General features: G+C 49.9%; 1 protein-coding gene across 1 annotated transcript; it reads right to left on the reverse strand.

Moving 5' to 3' along the window:
* Nucleotides 1–762: 762 nt before the first annotated feature.
* On the reverse strand, nt 763–25,349 carry RAF1 (Raf-1 proto-oncogene, serine/threonine kinase; the record flags this gene model as incomplete). The annotated part of the gene is given in 18 exon segments (XM_080718022.1): nt 763–906; nt 1,342–1,476; nt 1,560–1,691; nt 1,819–1,937; nt 3,503–3,549; nt 4,867–5,043; nt 5,792–5,876; nt 9,047–9,164; nt 9,962–10,089; nt 10,193–10,220; nt 14,273–14,322; nt 14,325–14,331; nt 14,847–15,000; nt 16,555–16,653; nt 20,184–20,341; nt 20,962–21,064; nt 21,239–21,351; nt 25,143–25,349. Coding segments are annotated over 18 exon segments (2,004 nt in total).

Genomic DNA, 25,349 nt, shown 5'->3' on the forward strand with positions numbered 1-25,349 from the left:
TTGAGGAACCATCATAACTGTATTTTAGGCGCAATAAAAACAAAACTAAAACCCAGATCATCAAGGAAACCTGTGCTTGTGGCTTCCTCGCACCCACAATCACGTGGCTGGAGGCTGGCCCTGCGGCTCACCCCACAGGGCAGCTCCTGGAAGACGAGACTCGGCCCAGCACGATGGGGCTGCTCCTGGAGAGGGCCCGACAGGAGGCAGAGCACCGAGCCTGCGCGGCCATCCTCGCAGCTGGACACCTCGGGCTGCGAGCGGTGGGCGTCCCCAAGTTCCACGGGACCGGAGCAGGCTCCTCCGGGCGGCCAGGGTCCCCACAGTCCTGGGCGGGCCGGCGTGTCATGTGCAAAACTGGCGCCGCGCCGCCATCTCTGAGGAGCAGTCCTTCCTGCAACGGGCGCCTCGGGCTGGCTCCGGAAATCCCGCATCCCGCGTCCCCGCCAGGGCCAGGGCCGGGACTTTCTTTTGCCCTGAATGCAGCTGGAGTCGGGCCCAGCTCCTGTCTGGCCACCAGTGTCCCACCTGCGCGCCACTGGAGAAGGCCGACTCCTGCGCAGGGAGGACAGGCCGGCAGGCGAACGGCTTCCTTTGCTGGGCCAGAGGGGCAAAGAGCAGGCAGCACCAGCTCCGGCCCCGAGTAGTCTAGACGGTCTTAGCAGCAGCTTCTCTGAAACATGCTCTGCCCCAGAAGAGAGGGGCCAGGAAAGTGCTGTCTGCCAACCCCGCTCCTGGGCCCGAGCGCAGGCGCAAAGGCAGCTAGAAGACGGGCAGCCTCGGGGACGTGGTGAGCGTGCAAGCGTTGATGTCCTCGGTGTGGGCCGCCCGGTGCAGGGACGGCTCAGAGGCGCTCCGGTTGATTTTTGGAAGAGAGTGCTGGAGCAGCTCAATGGAAGACAGGATCTGAAATGAGACCCGGCGGAGGGGTCACAGCTGGCCCCGCCCTGACACTCGTGGAGGGAGTGGAGGGCTCTCCCGTGAGGGCGCCTCCTGCCTGGTCTCTGGGAACTCCTCCCAGTAATGTGAGGCTGAGACAGGAGGAGCGCGCTTCCCAGCCAGCCTCGGCTACTGACTGACGCCCTGTGAACCAGCTGGGGGTGTAGCTGGAAGGTAGAAGGCCTCTCGCCCCAGTACGTGGGAGGCTGAGATGGGAGGACCACAGGGGCAAGGCCAGTCTCAGCAACTCAGTGTGACTCCGCAATCCAGGGACAACTTGTTTCCAAGAGTCCGGGGTGTAGTTTAGAGGTGGAAATACACCCGTGTTCTCCTATGCCGCATGCCCACAGGCCCGGCCTCCGCCCTCCTGCTCCAACTACTCGGGCTCCAGCTCGGTGTTACCTGGGGGAAGAGAGGCCTCTCTTCCTTCACTTTCTTCACACAGTCGGCCACCAGCCTCTTCATCGCTTTGGGGCAGTTCTTGTACAGCTTGCTAAGATCCGGGGAGGCATACCCTCGGCCCACCATGAAGATGATCTAAGGCGAGAGGATGGCGGGTGGGTGAACACGGCACGACCTGCCGGCCAGCAGAAGGCCCAGGGCCCGGCCGCGGGGCTCACCTGGTCTCGGTTGTTGATGTGGGAGTAGGGGAGCTCCCCCGTCATCAGCTCGTAAAGGACGATGCCGTAGGAGTAGACGTCGGACTGGAAGCTGAACGGGTTGTTATCCTGCATCCGGATCACCTCTGGGGCCTGTGACGACGAAGCGTGTTACCCCCAGGAGCTGCTCCTCTGCCCGGGCTCCCAAGGCCGGCGCACTGAGCTCGAGGAAAGGCGCACAGAGGCGGCCCCAGAGCGCCGTGGCGACGGCCCAACTCACCATCCACAGCACAGAGCCCGTGGGCTGCTCCACCTGCTGAGAACCGCTCCAGCGTGACTTCACTGTCGCCAGGCCAAAGTCTCCAATTTTCACCGTCAGGCCTTCGTGGAGAAATATATCTCAATGCCTGTTAAGGATTCTGGTCTCAAAAGAACTGTGAAGCTTTTTTTTTTTTTTTTTTTTTTTTTGGGGGGGGGTATTGGGGGTGGAACCCAGGGGCTTTTCTACCTCCGGGCTATACTCCCAGACCTATTTTATATTTTATTTGGAAACAGGGTCTCACTAAGTTGTTGAGAGCCTCACTAAGTAGCTAAGGCTGGCTTCGAACCTGTGCGATCCTCCTGTCTCAGCCTCCCAAGCGCGGGGATTATAAGTGTGCGCCGCCACGCCTGGCCTTCAGGCTGATTCTTAAAACTTCCCAGGCAGGCCAAGCATGGTGGCACACACCTGTCATCCCAGTACTTGGGTGCTGAGACAGGAGGATTGCAGGTTCGAGGCCAGCCTCAGGAGTAGTGACTCATCAAACTAGCGAGACTCTGTTTCCAAATAAAAATAAAATAGGGCTGAGGGTGTATTTCAGAGGTAGAATGCCTCTGGGTTCAATCACCAGTACCACACACAAAACCTACCACTGAAAGGTATTCCATGCCTCTGACAAGTACCTAAAAGGGCTGTGTCCCCAGATCCAACTCGGTATAGCTCATACCTCTCACGACCAGGAAGCCAAGTAAGACCCTAACACCACACTCCAGTCACCAGGGTGCGGTCGGTGCTGTTCAATGCCACGCGTTAACTCTTGGGGAGGGAGGGAGGGAGGGGTCCATCAGTCACCTCTAAGGACACCACTACTGTATACCCAAGAAAGGCATGCTAAGCAGGAATCCTCAGAATCCTGTAACACGTGGGTACATACACTGTCTACAAACTAGATAAAAAGGACAAAAGCCTGCCCCCTATTAGGTTTAATAAATAGCACAATAAAACTAGGCCTATTCCAAATTTAACCCAAATTTGTATCCAAACTCTTGGGATTAAATCCACTCTACCCCCAAGCCGCACCCCAGCCTGATTTTTGATTTTGAAACAGGGTCTTGCTAGATTGCTGAGTCTTGCTAAGTTCCTGAGGCCGTCCTCAAACCAAGCACTGGGATTACACATTGCACTGCCACACCCCACTTGTATCCCAATTCTTTTTCTTTTTTTTTTTTGGTGGTACTGGGTTCCTGGAAGCCCTTCTACCTCTGGGCTACACTCCCACGGGCTACACCCCCAGACCTATTTTTTTAAACTTTTTTATGTGGAAACAGGGTCTCTTAAGCCAGCGAGGCTGGCTCCGAACCAGCGCGATCCGCCTCCCAAGCGCGGGGATTACAAGCGTGCGCCACCACGCCCAGCTATATCCCAATTCTTATGGGAGTCTTGACAAATCATTGTTGGCAAGGAAAAAAAAAAAAAAAATCAAAGAACTTTGCCTGGATGCCACACTCCTCGGTGTGTGAGGCAGAGCAGGCCCAGGGAGCTGACCACCTCGTGCACCCTAGAATTTCCCTTCCCAAAGAACCAACTCTCTGGCTTTGGTTTCTTCTGGTCTTTTCCAAAGAAGGAACCTTCTAGTACCAGGAATCCCGGTGCCAAACCTCTGCCTCCCTGAAGTGAGACCTGAGCGGTCCAAGCCAAAGGATACTGTTGGATTTCATGTCTCTGTGGATGATATTCTTTGCATGCAGGTAGCTGTAAAGGGAAAGCAAATTCGTCAGCTCGTGGAGAGCAGGCAGAAAGCAACTTCAAGTATGGCGATACACACAGCCACCCCGACCCAAGGGCCTGTTCAGAGATGGACTAGCCCTTGGCCTGTCGCTCTGCTAATCCTGCTTTGAGCATCAACCATACTCAATTCTGAAAACCCACACATGTCCTTCAGCTGGTTGGCGAACAAAGAGCGCGTCCTGCTCACCGAGGGGAGGAGACCCGTGCGCAAGTTACAATGGGATTCACCTCAGCGACATGAGGCCGAGGAGGAGAGCCTGGCACTGAAGACGCCACTGGGTACTTAGGACCCCTTCTATGAAAGTCACACAGACAAAACCCACAGAGACAAAAGCCGACTGCCAGGAGCAGGGGACTGCGAACAAGAAGGGCTTTCTTGCAGGGTAATGAAAATAACCTACAATTAGATAGTGCTGGTAGTTACACTGTATATAAATTTGAGAACCACAAAGTTACACTCTGCAAGAGGTGAGTTTTAGCTCAATTTTATTCTAAAAAGTAATCATCTTTTAAAATTTAGAGTGCAGCCTGGTGTGGTGGCACAGGCTTGTCATCCCAGCATTCGGGAGGCTGACACAGGAGGATTTGGGTTCATGGACAGCCTCAGCTACTTAGTGAGGCCTTCTGCAACTCAGTGAGAGCAGGTTTCAAAATAAGGACAAAATCGGTTAGGAGTGTAGTAGCTCAGAGGTAGGATGGCTCTGGGGTTCCATCCCTAAGTACCACAACAAACAAACATATATATAGGTCTGGGAGTATAGCCCAGAAGTAGAAAGCCCCTGGGTTCCATCCCCAGTACTACCACCAAAACAAACAAACGAAAAAAAAACCACCTTAGAATGCTGCATGAATGCAACTCCCACGTGAACTTAGAAGACAAACACGGATGAAACGCTCGCAAGCCGTGCTCTAGGCGGGCCCAGACCGCGGGGTCTGAGGTCCTGTGCCTTCACCGGAAGAGGGTTCCAAGGAGAAGCGGAGGGGGTGGCTGGGGAGGAACCACGCTGGAGGAGCGCAGAGGGCAGGGCTGAGGCGGAGCCGAGGGGCTGATCCCGCAGGCAGCGAAGCCTCTGTGTGGAGCAACGTGGCCAGGGCGGCCGCTCTCCAGCCCCAGGGCAAGGCGAGGGCGGACCACAGTTCCTGGTGCCCAGCCCCGCAGCAGAGGCTCGCGGTGAGTGCCCACACGTCAGTCACCAAATAACTGGGAGGCTCCTGACCCTGCTTCAGACCCGGGCACAACCTGGTTTGTGAGCCGGGAGTGGCCTCGGGCCAAGTACTCACTCCATCCCCTGAGCCGTCTGCCGGGCGATGTCGATGAGCTGGAACATCTGGAACTTCGTCTCCTGGACGTGCAGGTGTTTGTAGAGGCTGCTGCCCTCGCACCACTGGGTCACGATGGCCAGGTTGTCCTTCGTCATGTACCCCATGAAGAGCAGGATGTTCACATGCCTCGTTTTGCTGGAGGGAAAGGGAGCAGCTGTGCCCAGGGAGGTCTTCACTCCCACAGCCCCTCATCTGTACACTCCGCCACCACCTCACTCACTCCCGCCAGCCGAGAGAGCTGCCTCCAAGACGGTAGAGATCAGCTTGGTTTGGTCCTTTTGTGGTGCTGGGATTGAGCCCAGAGGCGTTCTGCCTCTGAGAGACACCAGCCCTTTATGTTCTGAAACACGACCGCTAGGTTGCTGAGGTGGTCCTTGAACCTGCGACCCTCCTGTCTCAGACCCCCAAGTACTGGGATTATAAGCGTGCACCACCATGCCCAGCCAAAAGCCAGAGGCTGCCGGGTGTGGTGGCGCACGCTTGTCACCCCAGCATTTGGGAGGCTGAGACAGGAGGATCCTGGTTTGCAGCCAGCCTCAGCTACTTAGGCCCCTTGCAACTCAGTGAGACCCTGTTTCAAAATGAAGAATAAAAACTAGGGCTGAGGCGTAGCTGGGAGGTAGAATACCTGGGGTTCCATCCCCAGTACTGCAAAACAAAAAACAAAAAACAAAAAACCAGACCTTTCAATCCAGGATAGGCAACTTGGCTACAAAGAAGTTGTTAGAAACAAAGAAAAATAGGACCTCTTCTCCCCACTTCAAACCAAAGCCCGCAGACAGCAGGCTATGGCAGGTGGCATGTCCAGAGAGGGGCCTACACGAGCACACCGCACACACGCACCTCCCGGGCAGGCGTGCCCACCGCAGAACCCCCCACTCACCGGAGCACGGCCACCTCGTTCCTGAAGGCTTGGAACTGCTCCGGGGTGGGGTCAACCACCTTTAGGATCTTGACTGCAACGTCTCCTACAAGTGAGTTTGTAGTCAGTGCTCTGAGTCAAGCCGTCTTGCTTTATTTTCTCAAATATCCGAGTATAGAAAGACACAGGGAATCATTTGTTCAAAGAGCCATACTGACCCGGGCATGGTGGCCTGTCATCCCAGTACTAGGGAGGCTGAGACAGAAGGGTCACAGGTCAGAGGCCAGCCTCAGCAGCTGAGCAAGCTCACTCTCTCTCTTTTTTGGGGGGGTACTGGGGTTTCTGGAAGCCCATCTACCTCCAGGCTACACTCCCAGACCTATTTTTTTATGTTTTTATTTGAAAACAGTCTCTTAAAGCCAGCGAGGCTGGCTTCGAACCTGTGTGATCCTCCTGTCTCCGCCTCCCAGGCGCGGGGATTACAAGCGTGCTCCACCACGCCCAGCTAGCAAGAAGCTATTTCAAAAATACATAAATAAAGCAGGGTGTGGTGGCGCACACTTGTAATCCCAGCATTCGGGAGGCTGAGACGGGAGGATCACAGTTCTCAGACAGCCTCAGCTACTTAGTGAGGCCCTTTGCAACTCAGTGAGACCCTGTTTCAAAATAAAGAAAAAAAAAATAGGGCTGGCGTGGAGCTTGGAGGTAGAATGCCCCTGGGCTCCATCCCCAGTCTGTCTGTCTGTCTATCTGTCTCTCTCTCTCTCTCTTTCTCTCTCTCTCTCTCACACTCACACACACACACACACACACACACACACACACACACACACACGGTGGTGCACCCTTGTAATCCCAGTGCTTGGGAGGCGAAGACAGGAAAATTACAGGCTCTAAACCATCCTCAACAACTGAATGAGACTGTGTGTGTGTGTGTGTGTGTGTGTGTGTGTGTGTGTGTGTGTGTGTGTTACTGGGGATTAAACCAGGAGCTACACCGCAGCCCTATTTCATTTTTATTTTGAAATGGTCTTGCTAGGTTGATGAGATACTCACTACTTGCTGAGGCTGTCTTCGAACCTGCCATCTTATCTCAGCCTCCCAGGTACTAGGATTACAAGCGTGCGCTACCAAACCCAGCTAGTGATATCCCCAGCACCACCACCGCCAAGAAGTGCATCTCTTACTTTTCTAAACAAATCTGTCTCTGGAAAGGAGTAAGTGTTTAAAATGCATTGATTCCATGCACTATCGGCAGTGAGGCACCTTAGAAGGAGACAAGCTCTGAATGTTTCTCGCAGCACAAGTGAAGAGTGTTTCTAGCAATAAATCCAGGACTGACCACCAACCTTAAGCCTGATTTCCCAAAACTGTATAGTGAGCCGGGCGCGGTGGGCACGCTTGTCATCCCGGCACTCGGGAGGCTGAGACCGGAGGATCGCGGTTCGCGGACAGCCTCAGCTATTCAGTGAGGCCCTCTACAACTCAGTGAGACCCTGTTTCAAATTAACAAATAAAAAATAGGACAGGGGGTGTAGCTTGGAGGTTGAATGCCCCTGGGTTCCATCCCCAGACCCGCAAAAAAAAAAAAAAAGAAAAAAAGAAAAAGAACCCCCAACCTTTGCAGAATGGTCTATTTTTCATTTGTATAATTTTAAAGCCTTATTTTAACAAGCTGCACCACGATAAAAATTCTACAGACTTTTTTTTTTTTTTTTCTTTTTTGTGGTACTGGGGTTCCTGGAAGCCCTTCTACCTCCGGGCTACACGCCCAGACCTATTTTATATTTCTTTTTTTTTTTGGTGGTACTGGGGTTCCTGGAAGCCCTTCTACCTTCTACCAGGCTACACTCCCAGACCTATTTTTTACATTTTCATTTTGGAAACAGGGTCTCCTAAACCAGCGCGCGCGGCTGGCTTCGAACCTGCGCGATCCTCCTGTCTCTGCCTCCCAAGCGCGGGGATTACAAGCGTGCACCACCACGCCCGGCTCCTATTTTATATTTCTTTTCTTCTTTTCTTTTCTTTTTTTTTTTTTTTGGTGGTACTGGGGTTCCTGGAAGCCCTTCTACCTCTGGGCTACACTCCCAGACCTATTTTTATATTTTTATTAGAAACAGGGTCTCTTAAACCAGCGCACGCGGCTGGCTTCGAACCTGCGCGATCCTCCTGTCTCCGCCTCCCAAGCGCGGGGATTACAAGCGTGCGCCACCACGCCCGGCCCTATTTTATATTTCTGAAACAGGGTCTCTTACGCCAGCGCGGCTGGCTTCGAACCTGCGCGATCCTCTTGTCTCCGACTCCCAAGCGCGGGGATTACAAGCGTGTATGCCACCACGCCCGGCAAAAATTCTACAGACTTTTAAAGAAATATAACCAAATTCCTTTTGCATTAATAGAGCAGAATCTTATACTGAGAGCCATGGACTTTGTGGCAGCAGTCACATTCTACCTTTAGACATCACAGACTTTAATTGCTGGACACACACATTTAAGATAAAAGGGTGGTCCTGTTTAGGATCCTGCAACATGTAAAGAACAGCATTTACTTGCTGTAGCAGGTTGTATGAACGATTAGAGGTTAGATGTGAAGCCAGGACTTCTTACTTTCCCCTAGAGGCAAACATCATACAGACAGAGTAGCTGCCTGCGGGCCTGTCCTTTCTGAAGGCCCCTGGAGTCAATCCTGAGTCCTTCCCCGCACAGGATGCCGTGCAATCTCTCTCGTGACGCCAGGTGGCGGCAGAGAGCCAGAGCTCAGCACGGCCCTAGCCCTCACCAGGGGACCCATACCTTGGTCCAGTGTGCTGGGTGGGGTGGGTGTGTGCAAAGTGTGGCTGGGGATGGAACCCGGGGGTATTCTACACCAAGCTACACCTCCAGCCTATTTTACTTGTTCTTTGGAGACAGGGTCTCACTAGGTTGAGAGTCATTCCATTGTGGAGGCCGCCTTCAAACCCGCAGCCTTCATATCTCAGCCTCTCAAATAAATAAATATGGGGATTCCAGATGTGGGCCGCCACGCCTGGCTCGTATTTAGTTCTAAAGTGCCCTGACAGGACCATAGGGCTCAGAGCTGGTCCAGTAATATCCTGAGAACTGTATCCACCAAGGAAACACTGGGACACTTTATCAGAAATGCTGTAAAATTTCACAGACACTCTCAGGTTCGGTATGCAGGTGCGACCGCGCACCCACGGGAGACTGAGCAGGGAGGCGTCCCCCGGCCCTCACGGGACTCCACTGAGCTCTGCGGACAAGCAGGCCCCAACTCACCATGCCACTTGCCCTTGTAAACCGTTCCAAAGGAGCCTGACCCGATCCGCGTGGACAGCATCACCTCGCTGGCTTCTATTTCCCAGTAATAGCTTGAATCTCTCTGTCCCCGAGGCCTCTGGAATGCGCGGAGATCAGCGTCAGCGCATGCCGTGGAGTGGGCACCGAGGACCACCCCACCCCACAGGTTCCCGAAAATTTTTAATTTTTTTCAACCAGGGATGGACGCCAGGGGCATTCTACCTCTGAGCTACACCCTCAGCCCTATTTTTTATTTTTAATCTTGAAACGGGGTCTCACTGAGTTGCGGAGGGCCTAAGGAGCTGAGGCTGTCTGCGAACCTGTGATCTTCCCGAATGTTGGGATGACAAGCATGTGCCATGCCTGGCTCCTGGGTGTATCTTTCAAAGACAGGCACAGTAACCACAATTCCAGTTTTTGCCTTTGAAACAATGCCACACTAGCTGTGGCAAAATGGCAATCGCAAGCTGTCTGATGCGAGCCTGTCAAAACAGCAATGCCCTTGCAGCAAAGACAGAGTCCTGGAGCCCCACCCAAAGTTAAAAAGAGCACTTTGATTTTTTCTTTTCTTCCTTCCTTCCTTTTTGTTCCTTCCTTCCTTCCTTTTTTCCTTCCTTTCTTTTTTGTGTGTGGTAGTGGAGGTGGAACCCAGAGGCTTTCTACCTCTGGGCTACACTCCCAGTCCTATTTTCTATTTTATTTGGAAACAGGGTCTCACTAAGTTGCTGAGAGCCTCACTAAGTAGCTGAGGCTGCCTTTGAACCTGTGCGATCCTCCTGTCTCAGCCTCCCAAGCACGGGGATTACAAGCGTGCGCCACCACGCCCGGCTTAATTTTCAACTAGTTCCTTTTTATGAACCGTAGCTGGCAGGAGGGACTGCTGGCCACACTCACAATTTTGTTCTTGTCCTGGGTTCCGGAAGCTGGCGCCCGCTCTCTTTGCGCCGGCACTGGGGTTTTGGGCTGTGACCAGCCTGTCGGGCTCAGGTTGTTGGGGCTGCTGGACAGGGCTGAGGGGGAGGCTGAAGAGACAAGACAGACAGAGTCCACACGTGGGTAAGCAACAGAAGATACACAGCATAGAGAGAGAGGCCATTACTGTGTGCAAAGGACTAGGGAAAGTACCTGATTCGCTGTGACTTCGGATTGCATCCTGAAACAGAAAAGGGGAGCTGGTCAAGTTGTATGCTAGGAAAGGTTTGCTCTGTGGGAGGGAAGAGAGGAGGATTTACAAAAACAAAGTGGACTGAAAAACTTCTCAAACACTAAAAGTCTAAGACTTCAGTCTCATCAATTTGCCCCGATGAAATTCACCAAATTTTAGAGGCCAATTTCTCCAAGATTGGTTGGTAATCAATATTAGGAGAACTAGTATTAATTTTTGAAACACAATAAAAAGCACATTTTTGGTTTTGTGCCCCCCCCCCCCCCGTGAAGAAAACAATGCACACAAAATATACTCTTTCTTGCCGGGCGTGGTGGCGCACACTCGTCATCCCCGCGCTTGGGAGGCAGAGACAGGAGGATCGCGCAGGTTCAAAGCCAGCCGCGCGCGCTGGCTTAGGAGACCCTGTTTCCAAATAAAAATGTAAAAATAGGTCTGGGAGTGTAGCCCAGAAGTAGAAGGGTTCCATCCCCAGTACCACACACACACACACACACACACACACACAAAAAAAAAAAAAAAATATATATATATATATACTCTTCCAGGAAAGACTAGCAAAGTTACTACTAGTTGAGATCTTTCCAACAACTCAGGGCCTTGTGCCACAGATCTTAAGAAAAAGAAAAAAATTGGGGCTCAGAGTACATTCAACTTTTGGCCCACTAGGGGTCAGGATAAGACCAAAACGTTGGACTTAACAAGGGGAAGCACCATGATGCCACACTTTATCCAAAACCTAAAATCACAGGCGAGACTCGGCCAGGGCACAGATCAGGAGGTGGCAGACTGGAACCCAAGGCCACCAGCATGGCCTCCGCCTCAGGGCGACACCTGAAAGGAGTCACAACTCCGAGGACCAGAGGTCAAAGGCCACCGTCAGAACCCCAGGAAATGGCTCCGTGAGGACTAAACCCCGCTCCGGGGTGCCTTCCTTGCAGTGGGACTCAGCACAAGAAGATAAAACCACTCGGTCCCTCATCTGCAAGAAGGAAATTTTTCTGGGAAGCCCTACAGGTCGCTTTATTTTCTCTGTGGAGTCACTAGTAGAGAAAAGATGCTTGCTGCACAAAACTATTCCTAGAACGCTCCTACTGGTGATCTCTTTTTTTTTGGGGGGGGGGGGCGTGACTGAACCCAGAGGCATTCTACCTCCAACTTACAGCTTAAGTCTGATTTTATTTCTTATGCAGAAATAGTCTTACTAGGTTACTGAGAACCTTACTAAGGTGCTGGCTTTGAACACGCAAATGCTGGAATCAGAGCGTAGCATGCACCACCACACCCAGCCGCTCAGTGAAAAGGAATCACACACAAGCCCCCCCCACACTCACTCTGGCAGCCCCACCAAGGCATCTTCAGACCTCATCGGGGAAGCCTAGCTCTGGTTCCTAAGTCTGGCCAGTCTCCGCAATTCTCTGAAAAGGTGTTTAGGAATAAAAATCCTCCCCACACACACGAGGGTTGATCGAGCACGTGTGAAGGGAGGAGGAATGCCCAGGGCGCTGTATGTTTTCAAGTCTGGCAGGTCGGGCATGGAGGCACACATCTGTAATGCCAGTGCCTGGGAGGCTGAGGCAGGAGGCTTGAAGCCAGCCGCAGCGACTTAGCAAGGCTCTTATCCCCAAATATATAAAACAGGTCTGGGGATGCAGCCCAGAAGTAGAAGGCCCCTGGGACCCACCTGCAGTCGCGCGCGCACACACATACACACACACACACACACACACACACACACACACACACACACACACACACACGCCCCTGCAGGACGGCTTCTGGAGAGAAAACAATGGCCAAGAGTGACCTGACCCCAGTAGACGAATGGCAGTTGTATCTGTTCTTTGATTTTAGTCTAGGCATGGCACAGATATTTTTATTAGCCAGACTTATATTCCTATGTGCAGTTTTTTAAAAAATTTAATGTCATGGCAATTTTCTTCCCTGTATTCATTATATATCTCCTATATCATTCTTTGGTCATTTCTACAGTTGGGTTAATTTATCCTAGAAGGAATTTTTCTGTGGTCCTGGAATCTGAGTTTAAGAGAACTACAAATAGTTTACATAAAACGACATCTAATCCAAATTATTTAAAAAATAAAATTTCCTCCTAGAGTAATAGAAAAGATTATGCACAACAGATTGCTAGTTATTTTATAACAAGAATTAAAAAGTTTTAAAGTTTCTGTTTTCTTTTTTATGCTCCTGGGGATAGAATCCAGGGGCATTCCACCTCTGACCCTCCCCAGCCCTGTTTTATTCTGTATTTTAAAACAGGGCCTCACTGAGTAGCTGAGGCTGGCCGCCAAAGGCGACCCTCCTGTCTCAGCTGCCAAAGGCGACCCTCCTGTCTCAGCCTCCCGAATGCTGGGCTTCCAAGTGCGCGCCACCGCGCCCGGCTCCAGCCCTATTTTATTCTTTATTTGGAAACAGGGTTTTACTAAATTGCCAAGGTTGCCTTCCATGCAATTCTACTACCCCAGCCTCTCAAGTAGTGGGGTCACAGCTATATGGTCTTGATAAGGTTTTAATAACAGACTTTCCAGGGCATATTAACCAAACCTGTGGGTTCTTTCTTTTTGGTACTGGGTATTGAATACAGGGGCATTCTACCTTCGAGGTACCCCCCCCCCAGCCCGATTTTATTTTTTATTTTGAAATAGAGTCTCACTAAGTTGCAGAGGGCCTCACAAGGTTGCTGAGGCTGAAAATCTGTGGTCCTCCTGTCTCAGACTCCCAAATACTGGAATTATAAGCGTGCACCACACCCAGCCTCATTTTTTGTTTTGAAACAGAGTCTTGCTAGGCTGCTTAGAGTTGTTGAGGCTGTCCTTGAACCTGTTATGCTCCTGTCTCAGTCCCCCCAAGTACTGAAGTTACAGGTGCCACGAGGCCCTGCTATATTTCTGGTTTCTTTTTCTTTTTTTGTGGTACTGGAGATGGAACCCAGGGGCCTTCTACCTCCAGGCTACACTCCCAGACCTATTTTATATTTTTTATTTAGAAACAGGGTCTCTTAAGCCAGCAGAAGCTGGCTTCAAACCTACGTGATCCTCCTGTCTCAGCATCCCAAGCGCGGGGATTACAAGTGTGCGCCATCACACCCGGCTATATTTCTGGTTCTAATGAAACATCAGGATTCCTAACATATATACAGAATACTGATGCTCTGAGGCCCGACTAAGTAAGTCTAACATTAGTCCTTGGTCCAAAGGATTTTTTCCTTTTTTTGGTTTGTGGTACTGGGGATTGAGCCGAGGGCCATTCAAGCTATACTCCCAGCCCGATTTTATTTTTTATTTGAAAACAGGGTCTCACCTTAAGTTGCTAAAGCATGCATACCACTACACCCAGCCAAACTGATTTTGTTAACAAAAAGAACAGCCAGGTGTGGTGGCACACACTTGGGAGGACGAGACAGGAGAGTCACAGGTTCGAGGACAGCCTCAGCCAGTAGTGACACTCTCATCAACTTAGCGAGACCCCGTTTCCAAATAAGAAATAAAGTCGGGTAGAATGCCTCTGGGTTCAATTCCCAGTACTACAAAAAAAAAAAAAAAAAAAAAAGGCAATGCCTTTGGCTTAAAAAAATCTAATCTGGGAAAGGTGTGGTAGAAAACGCTTCTAATGCAGCAAAGCGGAAGCAGGAGGATCGCAAGCTGGAGGCCAGTCTGGGCATTTAGCAATACCTGTCTCAAAAAGAAAGAAAAAGGGCTAGAGGTGTAGCTCAGTGGTACAGCACCCTGGGTTCAGTCTCTCTCTCTCTCTCTCTCTCTCTCTCTCTCTCTCGCGCGCGCGCGTGTGTGTGGTGTGACACACACACTTCTAACTTGAGAAACTGACTTCTCAGCAATACCACATCTAGTATTTCTCTCACTCACAAATACTCCACTGCCAAAACAAGAAAACATGGAAGCAGGGGTGACAGCAAAGAGATTTAACTTAGCAACTGCTTCCTTTGCAAGAGTCTACTCTCGGTCAGTCTTGGCCATCCTGTTAACTACAAGAAAGCAATGTCGTGAAGAAAAAACACCTGCTCTTCCCTTCAGACAAAATCGTGTGGCCCACGCCCTGGGAGAAGCGCTGGGCGGTTATCCTAGCCCAAAGCGGTGAGAGACGGGGAAGAGTGAAGCACACAGGGATCAGCGTGCATGTGCTCAGTTCTTATTAGAGATGAGCAGAGAAAGCAAACCAAGCAGACCGGGCCAAAGCCAAACAGAAGAGCCGTCTGCAACGCTGGGTCCGGGCACCGTTCCTCTGCTGAATTCCTGCTGGTAAGAGTCCGGACTCCACCCTTTTCCTTCTAAGTAAAATCGCTTAGCGCTCCATGGAGCATCTGTAGCTCTTCTTCACTATTCTTTATTTCCCGTCAAAATGGAACTACTCTTTATGGATTTTACACCTTAGCTCACTGAAAAATACTCAAACCTGACAGAAAGGAGTCGAACTGTTAACATTCCGGCAAACTTTAGTTCTCCACTTTAATGGCGTACCAACCTTGCTATTCGGCCAGCCTACGGATGTTACAGATAAAAAAAGAGACCCTGCAGGTCTAGGTCCCGAGGCGCTCGGCCCTCAACCAACCCCGCGCCCGACCAGGGGCCCTCTCACCTCGATCATCCTGCTGTCCACGGGCAAGGTGGTGCTGACCATGTGGACGTTAGGTGTGGACGTTGAGCGCTGCCTCTGGGAGAGGGAGCCCTCAGAGGTAGGGCTGGAGGTGTTGAAAGTGAAGGCATGGGGTGTGGAATATCTGTGCTGGGAACTGGAGGAGGAGAAAGAAAATTCCATGATTGGAACTCAGGTCTACTCACTGGGAAAGTCGGCCAGCTAAGCTTCTTCAGGCTGAGAAAGGAGGATCGCAGGTTCGAGGCCAGCCTCAGCAAGTTATCAAGGCCCTCTGCAACTCAGTGAGATCCTGTTTCCAAATAATAAAATAAAAACAGCTGGAGGTATAGCTCAGAGGCAGAATACTCCTGAGTTCAATCCCAATCTCACACACACACACACACACACACACACACAAAATAGGGTTGAGGGTAGAGCTTAGAGGTAGAATGCCCCTGGGTTCAATCCCCATTACCACAAAAATAAATGTCTTTTTTTTTTTCTCTTTCTTTTCTTTTTTTGGTGTGTGTAAAGTACTGCGAATTGAATTCAGAAACATTCTACCTCTTTTTTTTTTTTGAACTGGGGATTGAACCCAGGGGCATCCTACTTCTGAGGTATACTCCCAGCCCTATTTCTATTTTTTATTCTTTATTTTGAAACAGGGTCTCACTGAGTTGCTGAGGACCTCACTAAGTAGCTGAGGCTGGTCACGAACCTGCTCTCCTCCTGTCTTAGCCTCCCAAGGACTGGGATTACAAGTGTGCGCCACCACACTTGGCTTGAGACGTCCTACCTTTGAGCTACACCCCCAGCTCTATTTTACTTTTTTTATTTTAAAACATGGTCTCAAGGCCAGGCGTGGTGGCGCACGCCTGTAATCCCTGCGCTTGGGAGGCGGAGACAGGAGGATCGTGCAGGTTCGAAGCCAGCCACGCGCGCTGGCTTAGGAGACCCTGTTTCTAAATAAAAATATAAAATAGGTCTGGGAGTGTAGCCCGGAGGTAGAAGGGCTTCCAGGAACCCCAGTACCAAAAAATAAAAATAAAAAATAAAACATGGTCTCACTAAGTTCTTGAGGCCTAAGCTGCGGGGCCATGCTGTGTTGTTAAGGCTGGCCTCCAACCTCTGCTCGTTCTGTCTCAGCCTCCCAAACACTGGGGTTACAGGCATGTGCCACCGTGCCTGACTTGAGGGGTTTTTTAAATTGAGTTACTATTTCAGTCTGGGGACCCTTCCCATTGAGATGTACTGAGGAATACAGAATTGCAAGCTCCTAAGAATATAACAAGATATTAAGGAAACTGTTATAGTAACAGAAGAAAGTATAGTCAAGGTCATTTTTTTTTTTTTTTTTTTTGGTGTGGTGCTGGGGTGGAACCCAAGGGCTTTCTACCTCTGGGCTATACTCCCAGCCCTATTTTATACTTTATTTGGAAACAGGGTCTCACTAAGTTGCTGAGAGGCTCACTAAGTAGCTGAGGCTAGCTTTGAACCTGCGCGATCCTCCTATCTCCGCCTCACGCCCAGCAGCAAGGTCATTTTTCAGAGCCACAGGACCAGAGAGAAACTTGTATGTGTTGCCCTAATGCCAGTATCACGATCCACAGAAGTAACAGGGCCTTACGCTGACAAGGGATGGCGAGGACTCCCGTCTTCTGTATTCAGGCTTCTAACCTTTCTCAAAGAAAAGCTGTAGACACAGAATTACCTAACGGGTATCCGGGAAACAGACTCTCGCATCCGACGCGTCGTCAAGGAAGGAAGCGCTGGGACACCACTCTCACCGATGGCGGAATTTGGAAACAACCTAAATCAAAGCAGAGGGAGACAGTTTCCAACTCGAGGCAATGTCACGGAGAAATTAGCTGCCTTGTCGATTCGCCCAGGCACATTCTCCTCAGCGGCTTCAGGCCCCTGGCAAAAGGGACCCGGCCCACGGGACGGGGCTGAACTGATTACAGATTGGAAATACAGGCCAATGTCCAGCTATATCAAAAGAATGCTTCTTTAAAGCTACGGCGGGGGACGGGCGTTTACAGCCTACACGCTCCTTTAGGGCTTTTCTGGACACCTAGAGGAGAAGACGAAACTATGAAGGCTAAACCATACAAGATGGCATCGGCCGCAGGCAGGAGCACGCTCCTGAAATCCCAGTACTTGGGAAGTGAGTCAGCAGGACCAATGGTTTGAGGACGGCCTCAGCCAGAGAGGGACGTTCAGCAAGCCAGCAAGACCATATTCCAAACAAAAAAACAAACACGCTCCCGGTGTGGCTTGGAGGTGGAACGCCCTTGAGTTCAATCCTCAGCAATACACACACACACACACACACAAAAGGCACCGAAGCCACAGGCAACAGGAGACTTAGCAGCAGTAACTGGGGCCTCCACTGCATCTGCTAGGCCGTCGCCCTCGGCAGCGTCACATGACCTCAGCCAATCCTCACAAGAACAGCGATGGCAAGGATGGTGGTGCCCACTGAGAGAGGGCCCGGGGCACAGGCGAGAGCCAGGCAAGGACACCGCTGAGATCCTGGCTGGACCCCAAGGCCTGGGCCCTTTGTGCTACTCCAGCTCTCTGCAAAAACCAACAGGTGAACACCAGGAAAGCAAAACAAAAAACACAGTGCTTTTTACTTTGTGTGTGTGCGGCGTGGGAATGGAACCCAGGGCCTCGCGTGCCGCTGCTGAGCGGCATTCCCTGAGCCTCGCTGTGGTGTAATGATAACACTCCCGTGGTTTCCTGATACTCTAAAATAGATAAACTGACTTTTCATATCCCTGGTTATAGTAACTTTTAAAAGGCACTTTGGAACATGTGCTTTTAATTTTCAATTATTTAATAGAATAATAGGCGAGGTGTGGTGGCTTATTATTATTACTGTTATTAGTATTATCCAGTACTTAGGAAGCTGATCCAAGAAGACAACAGGTTCAAGGATAGCCTCAGCAACTTAGTGAGGCTCTCAGCAACTTGGCTGGACCCTATTTCCAAATAAAAAATAAAAGCTGGGTGTGGTGATACACATTTGTAATCTCAGTACTTGGGAGGCTGAGATAGGAGGATGACAGGTTCTCCACAAGCCTCACCAATTTAGTGAGGCCCCCTGAAACTTAATGAGACCCTGTTTCAAAATAAAGAATAAAACAGGTCTGAGGGTTTAGCTTAGAGGTAGAATGTGCCTGAGTTCAATCCCCAAAACCACACACACAAGAAAATAAATTAAAAAAAAAAAAGAGGGCAAGGGGCGTAGCTCAGTAATAAAAAAACACAAACCCTGGTTTCATCTGCTAGACCACAAAAAAATAAAGTTAAGCAGTACACTATTCTGTCTGTATCAAACATCTTAGTAACTGGTTTGACTCCTTATAAAAATAAGGACCAAAATTTTACATTCAAACCATTTTAAGCCCAAACAATATTTTCTCCAATTTGAAATGAAAAAATTAGCACCAACTATGCTTTCTACCCTTTCTCAGTGTCAAAGCCTATTCAGTCAATTAAACAAAATACAGAGGGCTGTCTACGAGCAACCTAGGAAAAGTTTGTGCTAAAGAAAGAAAGCCAAGCTGGGTGTAGAGGTGCAATGCCTATAATCTCAGGACTCGGAGGCTGAGACCAAAGGATAACAGGTCTGAAGCCAGCCTCTGCAAAACAGCAAGACCCTCGGCAAGTTAGCAAGTCCCTGTTTCAAAATAAAATTAAAGCCAGGCGTGGTGGCACATGCTTCTGATCCCAGTACTGGGAGGCTGAAACAGGAGGATCTGGGTTTGAGGCCAGCCTCAGTTACTTAGTGAGTCCCACTGCAACTTAATAAGACCCTGTTTCCTAATAAAAAGAAGAAAAAATAAGGCTGGGGGTGGAGCTCGGAGGTAGAATACCCCTGGGTTCAATCCCCAGTACTGCAAAAAAATAAAAAACAAACAAAAAGGGTCAGGGGCATGCCTCAGAGGTAGAATGGTCCTGGGTTGAATCCCTAGCGCGTGCGTGCGCGCGCGCGCGCGCACACACACACACACACACACACACACACACAGAGCCAAATTCTTTCGAATATTTGACAAGATCATAGTTTGTACCTAGCCGGGTAGTGTATTATATGCTTGTAATCCCAGCACTTGGGACGCTGAGACAGGAGAATCCGGGTTCACAGCCAGCCTCAGTTACTGAGTGAGACCCAAAGAATGCCACAGGGTTCAAGCCTCAGTACCACACACACCAAAAACAAAAAACAAAAAAACAAAAAAAACTTTACACCTGATTTTTTCTTCTTCTTCTTCTTCTTCTTTTTTTTTTTTTTTTTTTTTTTTGCAGTACTGGAGATGGAACCCAGGGGCTGAGCTACACCCTCAGCCCTATTTTTTTAATTCTTTATTTTGAAACAAAGTCTCACTGAGCTGCAAAGGTCCTCACTAAGTAGCTGGGGCTGCTGTGAACCACAATCCTCCTGTCAGCCTCCCAAATGCTGGGATTACAAGCGTGTCACCACGCCCGGCTCACACCTGATTATCTTCAGAGAGTTATAATGCCACACTTAAGCTATTTTCAAAAACATCATATTTCTGAAGTAGACAACTCCTGGATCACAATTCGCTTATCTAAAATAAGACCTGTCAGCCGGGCGTGGTGGTGCACTCGTGCAATCCCAGCATTTGGGAGGCTGAGACCAGAGGATGGTGGTTTGTGGACAGCCTCAGCTACTTAGGCTCTTTGCAACTCAGTGAGACCCTAAAATAAAGAATAAAAAACAGGGCAGGGGGTGTAGCTCAGAGGTCGAATGCCCCTGGGTTTCATCCCCAGACCCGAAAAATTAAAAAGACAAAAAAAAAAAAAAAAAAAAAGACTTGTCAGTCAAAATGTATAATTAAACACCCCAAAAATATTTATACTAGCTGGGCTCACACTTATAATCCTAGTATTTAGGAAGCTGCGGAGAGGGTCATGGGTTCGTGGCCAGCACAGTGCGACCCCATTTCAAAATAAAAAGAGTGAAATAGGGCTGGGATGTGTAGCTTAAAGAAAGAACACCCTGGGTTCCGTCCCTAGCACCACCAAAAAGAGCAATAAAAACAATTGTGTGTGTGTGTGTGTGTGTGTGTGTGTGTGTGTGTGTGTGTGTGTGTGTTCACACAAGCTGAGTGGGCATGGTGGCACATGGCCATAATCCCTGTACTTGGGAGGCTCAAACAGGATTGCAGGCTGAAGGCCAGACCCCGTTTCAAAAGGAAAAATGAAAAGGGCTAGGAGCGTAGTTGAGGGAGAGTGCCCCTGGGTGAGTCCCAGTCCAGAGTGTATCTATCCCACCCCTGCATTTCCTGAGAGAGGATGACATCTTACAATAGTTGCCTGATATTACTCCAGTCCACACACATAGTAGGTACTTTAGTGCTACAGTGCTCATGGAATTTGTAGCCACAAGTCTGACACCGGAATCCATTTAACAGGAACTTCTGGCAGATGTCACAGAAAGCAAGCTTCAGGAACGTCTTCCGAGCCTGTAACGAGAACACGGGCATCAACTATGCTCAATCCATGGAAGACAATCAAAGACAAAGCGGTTTCCTCCCCAGCCCCAAAGTCCATGCAAATGAGGAATTGTACTTAAAACACTAGAAAACTGACAACCAGAAAGAAATCTCTGGCTAATGAAACCTAAATTGCCGACTGTAAACAAAAGTATAAACAGAGGGTTTTGTTTTGTTTTGTGTTTTGGGGGGCAGGACTGGGGATTGAACTCAGGAGCATTCTACCTCTGAGCTATACCCCCAGCCCTATTTTTTATTCATTATTTTTGTTTGTTTAGTTTTGTTTTTGTTTTTGTTTTTCAATATTGGAGATGGAACCCAGGGACATTCTCCCTCTGAGCTACACCCCCAGCCCTAATTTTGATTCTTTATTTTGAAACAGGGTCTCACTGAGTTGCGGAGGGCCTCACTAAGTAGCCGAGGCTGGCTGCAAACCCAGAACCTGTCTCAACGTCCCAAGTACTGGATTGCAAGTGTGCGCCACCACGCCCAGCTTATGCAGGGCTGCAAGCCATCCAGCACCACGTACACTTAGGACTTCTCACGGCTAGAGACCAACACGACCCAGAAGAGACGGAGCGGCAACTTACGAAGTTGTGTGTTGTGAGGGGAACATGATCCAAGAAATCTACTTGGAGTTCTTCTCCAATCAGAGAGGCGGCGTCAGTATTCCAATCTAAACGTGCTTTCTTACTGGAGATTTTAAAAAAGATAGTATGAAAGGAAATGCGGAGCCAAGGTAAAGACAGCAATGCAAATAACAACAGGGCCCATTGACTGCACGCTATCAAAGTGCAACTCCTGGAACCCACTAGCAGTGCTTATGGGGCTGTGACCACGGCTGCCGGGGAGGCGCTGGCTGCTTACCCCCGGTGCTCGTGCAGGAGTCTGAACACGGCGCAGCACTCCGGTTGTAGGCCTCTCACCTTGAGTGCCTTCATAAGGCAGTCGTGCAAGCTCATCCCATTCCGCACGCTCACCTGCAAATCAAAGGCCACGTTAGCCCCGCCACAGCGGCGGCACCCCGGGAAAGGTGAGCGTGGAAAGTATATGCAGAAGATTTAGGCCAAGCCCAGGGTGGTGGCCCACACTGATAATCCTAGTCCCTGGAGTCCCAGGCCTTGGGAGGCTGAGACGGGAGGATCACAGATTTGTGGACAGCCTCAGCAAGCAGCAAGACTCTCAACAACCTAGCAAGACCCTGTTTCAAAACACAAGAAGTAGAATCGGGCGGGAGTTGGAGCTCAGAGGTAGAACGCCCGCGGGGGCGATCCCTGGTGGCATAACCAGGAAAAGGCAAAGCAGCAGGCAAAGCAGCACGTACGCTTAGAAAACAAAATGCCAAGAAGACTTCTGGGAGCGAGGGCACTGGAGAGTGAGCCCAGGAGCACCCCACCTCTGAGCTACACACCAGCCCTTTCTTTTCTCCTCTTTTATTTGTTCATTCATTTATTCATTCACTCATTCATTTTTTGAATACTGTGGATTGAGCCCGGGGGCATTCCACCTCCAAACTACACCCTAACCACTTTTCGGTTTTGAAATGAGGTCTCACTAAGTTGTACGGCTGGCCTCAAACCTGCAATCCTCCTGTCTTGACCCTCCAAGTACTGGGATGACAGGCGTGGGACACGTGCAGCAACTACCTTCTTAAGCTATTTACTGACTGACTGATTGATTGATTGACTGACTGTGGTGCCGGGGATGGAGCCCAGGGGCATTCCACCTCCGAGCTACACCCCCAGCTCTATTTTGTATTCTTTATTTTGAAACAGGGTCTCACTGAGTTGCAAAGGGGCTCACTAAGTAGCTGAGGCTGGCACGAACCACCATCCTCCTGTCTCAGCTTCCCGAATGCTGGGATGCCAAGCATGCGCCACCACGCAGGGCTTCTTCTAAAGTTATTTAAATGAGAAACACAACCTCTCTGACTCCCCTCTTCACCACCCTCCCTTGATTCCCAGGGAAACCAATTAGTTTCTGGAGCCCTGAGTGATAAGGAGCACGGTTCAGAAGCAAGCTGGGGTACACAGTGTGCACTGCCGCCTGGCAGTGACCCCGCCTCACCCGCAGCACCTCCTGAGCTGGATGCCAGGGCACAAGAAGCGGCCTGGCCCCGAGATGGATGGTCCATCCTCCGCAAAAGACGGGAGAAACTCCCCTAAGCTAAAACCTTCTCATGCTGCAGGAGAGGCCAAGCTTAGAAAAATGACTGGTTCCCAGCCACCTGCTGTGCTCAAATGAAGACTGTCAGGGCTACAGATGTATAAAAAGATCAGAAATAATCACGGCTGCCACTGCACGGATAAATCAGCCACGGCACCACGTCTGAGCCTCATTTCACAAAGGTCAAGAAACAGAGGCTCAAAATATTATGCAGCCTGTCTAGATGACCCACCTCCCGAAAGGCAAGGAGGGCTTGAACGTGGCCAGGACACTGTCACTGCGTTTTCTGACACAAAACCCCAGTTCTTCTAACAGTTTCTCAGCGCTTTCTACTATTCCACATTTAACACATGAAAAGGAAAAAAAATAACCTGACCTAGCTGAAACAAAAAAGTGAAATAAGCCAGGCGTAGTGGCACATGCCTGTAACTTGGGAGGCTGAGAGAGGATCACGGGTTCAAGGACAGACTCAACCAGCAGTGAGACTCTCAACCTGGTGATGCCCTGTTTAAGAATAAAAATAAGCCAGGCGTGGGGGCGCACGCTTGCAATCCCTGCACTTGGGAGGCTGAGACAGGAAAATCGCAGGTTCGGAGTCAGCCTCAACCACTTGGTGAGGCCCTCAGGAACTTACTGAGACCCTGTTTTCAAATAAAATATAAAATAGGTTGGGGCCATAGCCTGGAGGTAGAAAGGCCCTGGGTTCCATCCCCAGTATCACACACACACACACACACACACACAGGGGGGGGGGGGAGGGGGGGGAGAGAGGGAGAGAGAGGGGGGGAGAGAGGGAGAGAGGGAGAGGGAGAGAGAGAGAGAGAGGGAGGGAGGGAGGGAGAGAGAGAGAGAGGGAGAGAGAGAGAGGGAGAGAGAGAGAGAGAGAGAGAGACGGAGAGAGGAGAGAGAGAGAGAGAGAGAGAGAGAGAGAGAGAGAGAGAGAGAATAAAAATAAAAAGATAGCAAGAGGGCTCGGGGTGCAGCTCAGAGGTAGAATGCCCCTGTGTTCAATCCCTAGTACCACACACACACAAAAAAAGTGAAATAGTATTGATTATGCTTGGGGGAACTTTTTGGGGTAGAAGTCCTGGAAAACCTGGTCTGGAGTTTTCTCAGTCTGTGCATGCGTGCGTGCGTGTTGCTAGGGATTGAAACTGGAGGCATTCTACCTCCAAGCTACACACCCAGCCTAATTTTTTTCTTATTTGGAAACAGGTCTCTCTAGGTTGCTGAGCGCTTCGCTAAGTTGCCAAGGCTGGCTTTGAACCTGCAATGCTCCTGTCTCAGACCCCCAAGTCCGGAGATTCCAGGCATGCGTCACTGCACCCAGCTTCTCAGTTAGCTTCTCATCGCTCCACTCTCCCCAGGTGGCCCATAACCCCCTTTTTTCTGCATTGGAGCTTGAACCCGTGACCTCCCGCATGCCAGGCAAGAGCTCTACTGTTGAGCTACATCCAGGCCCTTGATAAATTTCACCATGCTTCTTTTATAAACCCAAGGAGCCTTCCAATTAGACCGTTACACACCTAAGTGTGTTTTGATGTGAAGAAAGAACTCAAAAGATGATAAAACCCTAAGTTAATTTTTGTTCCCTTTCTTAAAAATAAATTGCATGGCCAATACAGTAAGTAACGACAAACTCAAATATTTAAACAGTGGTCTTTCTTTCTTTCTTTCCTTTTTTGGTGGTATTGGGGTTCCTGGAAGCCCTTCTACCTCCGGGCTACACTCCCAGACCTATTTTTACATTTTTATTTGGAAACAGGGTCTCCTAAGCCAGCGCACGCAGCTGGCTTCGAACCTGCGCGATCCTCCTGTCTCCGCCTCCCAAGCGCGGGGATTACAAGCGTGCGCCACCACGCCCGGCTGGTCTTTTGTTTTAAAATTTTTTTTTCAAAATATTTTGTGATGAGCCAGGCGTGGTGGCGCACGCTTGTAATCCCCGTGCTTGGGAGGCGGAGACAGGAGGATCGCGCAGGTTCGAAGCCAGCCTAGCTGGCTTAAGAGACCCTGTTTCTAAATAAAATAAAATATAGGTCTGGGAGTGTAGCCCGGAGGTAGAAGGGTTCCATCCCAGTATTACCAAAAAAATAAAATAAAAAAATAAAAATAAAAAAACCTTTCATAGGAATATTTTATTTGTTTGGATAAAGTGCCAAAAATGAAGCCATTCTGAACAAAATACAATAGAAAGAAGACCAAGATGTGGAGAAAAGGAGGGAGTAGAAGAAACCACATTACAATAAAATAAAACCTGCAACTGGAAAACTTCAGTGACCAGGACCCTTCCTAAGTAATGAGATTTTTGCCTATGTATAAGTTCAAAAATATGATCTAGGAAGTTTTTTTTTTTTTTTTTTTTTTGGTGGTACTGGGGTTCCTGGAAGCCCTTCTACCTCTGGGCTAAACTCCCAGATCTATTTTATATTTTTATTTGAAAACAGGGTCTGTTAAGCCAGCGCGGCTGGCTTTGAACCTGCGCGATCCTCTTGTCTCCGCCTCCCAAGCGCGGGGATTACAAGCGTGCGCCACCACGCCCGGCTATCTGGGAAGTTTTTTATAGGCAGACACAGAACTAAATTTCCTAAGAGGAAAGTCCACATACCACTGTTCTTTGCTTATTTGGCAAGAAAACACGGATAGTGTTGCTTGTCTTGGAAGAATCTGTGAGTTTGCCATCATCTGAGGCCCGGCGCTGATAGCCAAACTGCTGAACTATGGTCGGGGAGATGCAGCTGGCGCCGTCAAACACCGCGTCTTTGAGTCCGAAGCCGTTGCTGATCGTCTTCCACGCCCCTTGTATGTGCTCCAT

The sequence above is a fragment of the Muscardinus avellanarius genome (assembly GCF_963383645.1).
Source record: "Muscardinus avellanarius genome assembly, chromosome: 22".
NCBI lineage: Eukaryota > Metazoa > Chordata > Mammalia > Rodentia > Gliridae > Muscardinus > Muscardinus avellanarius.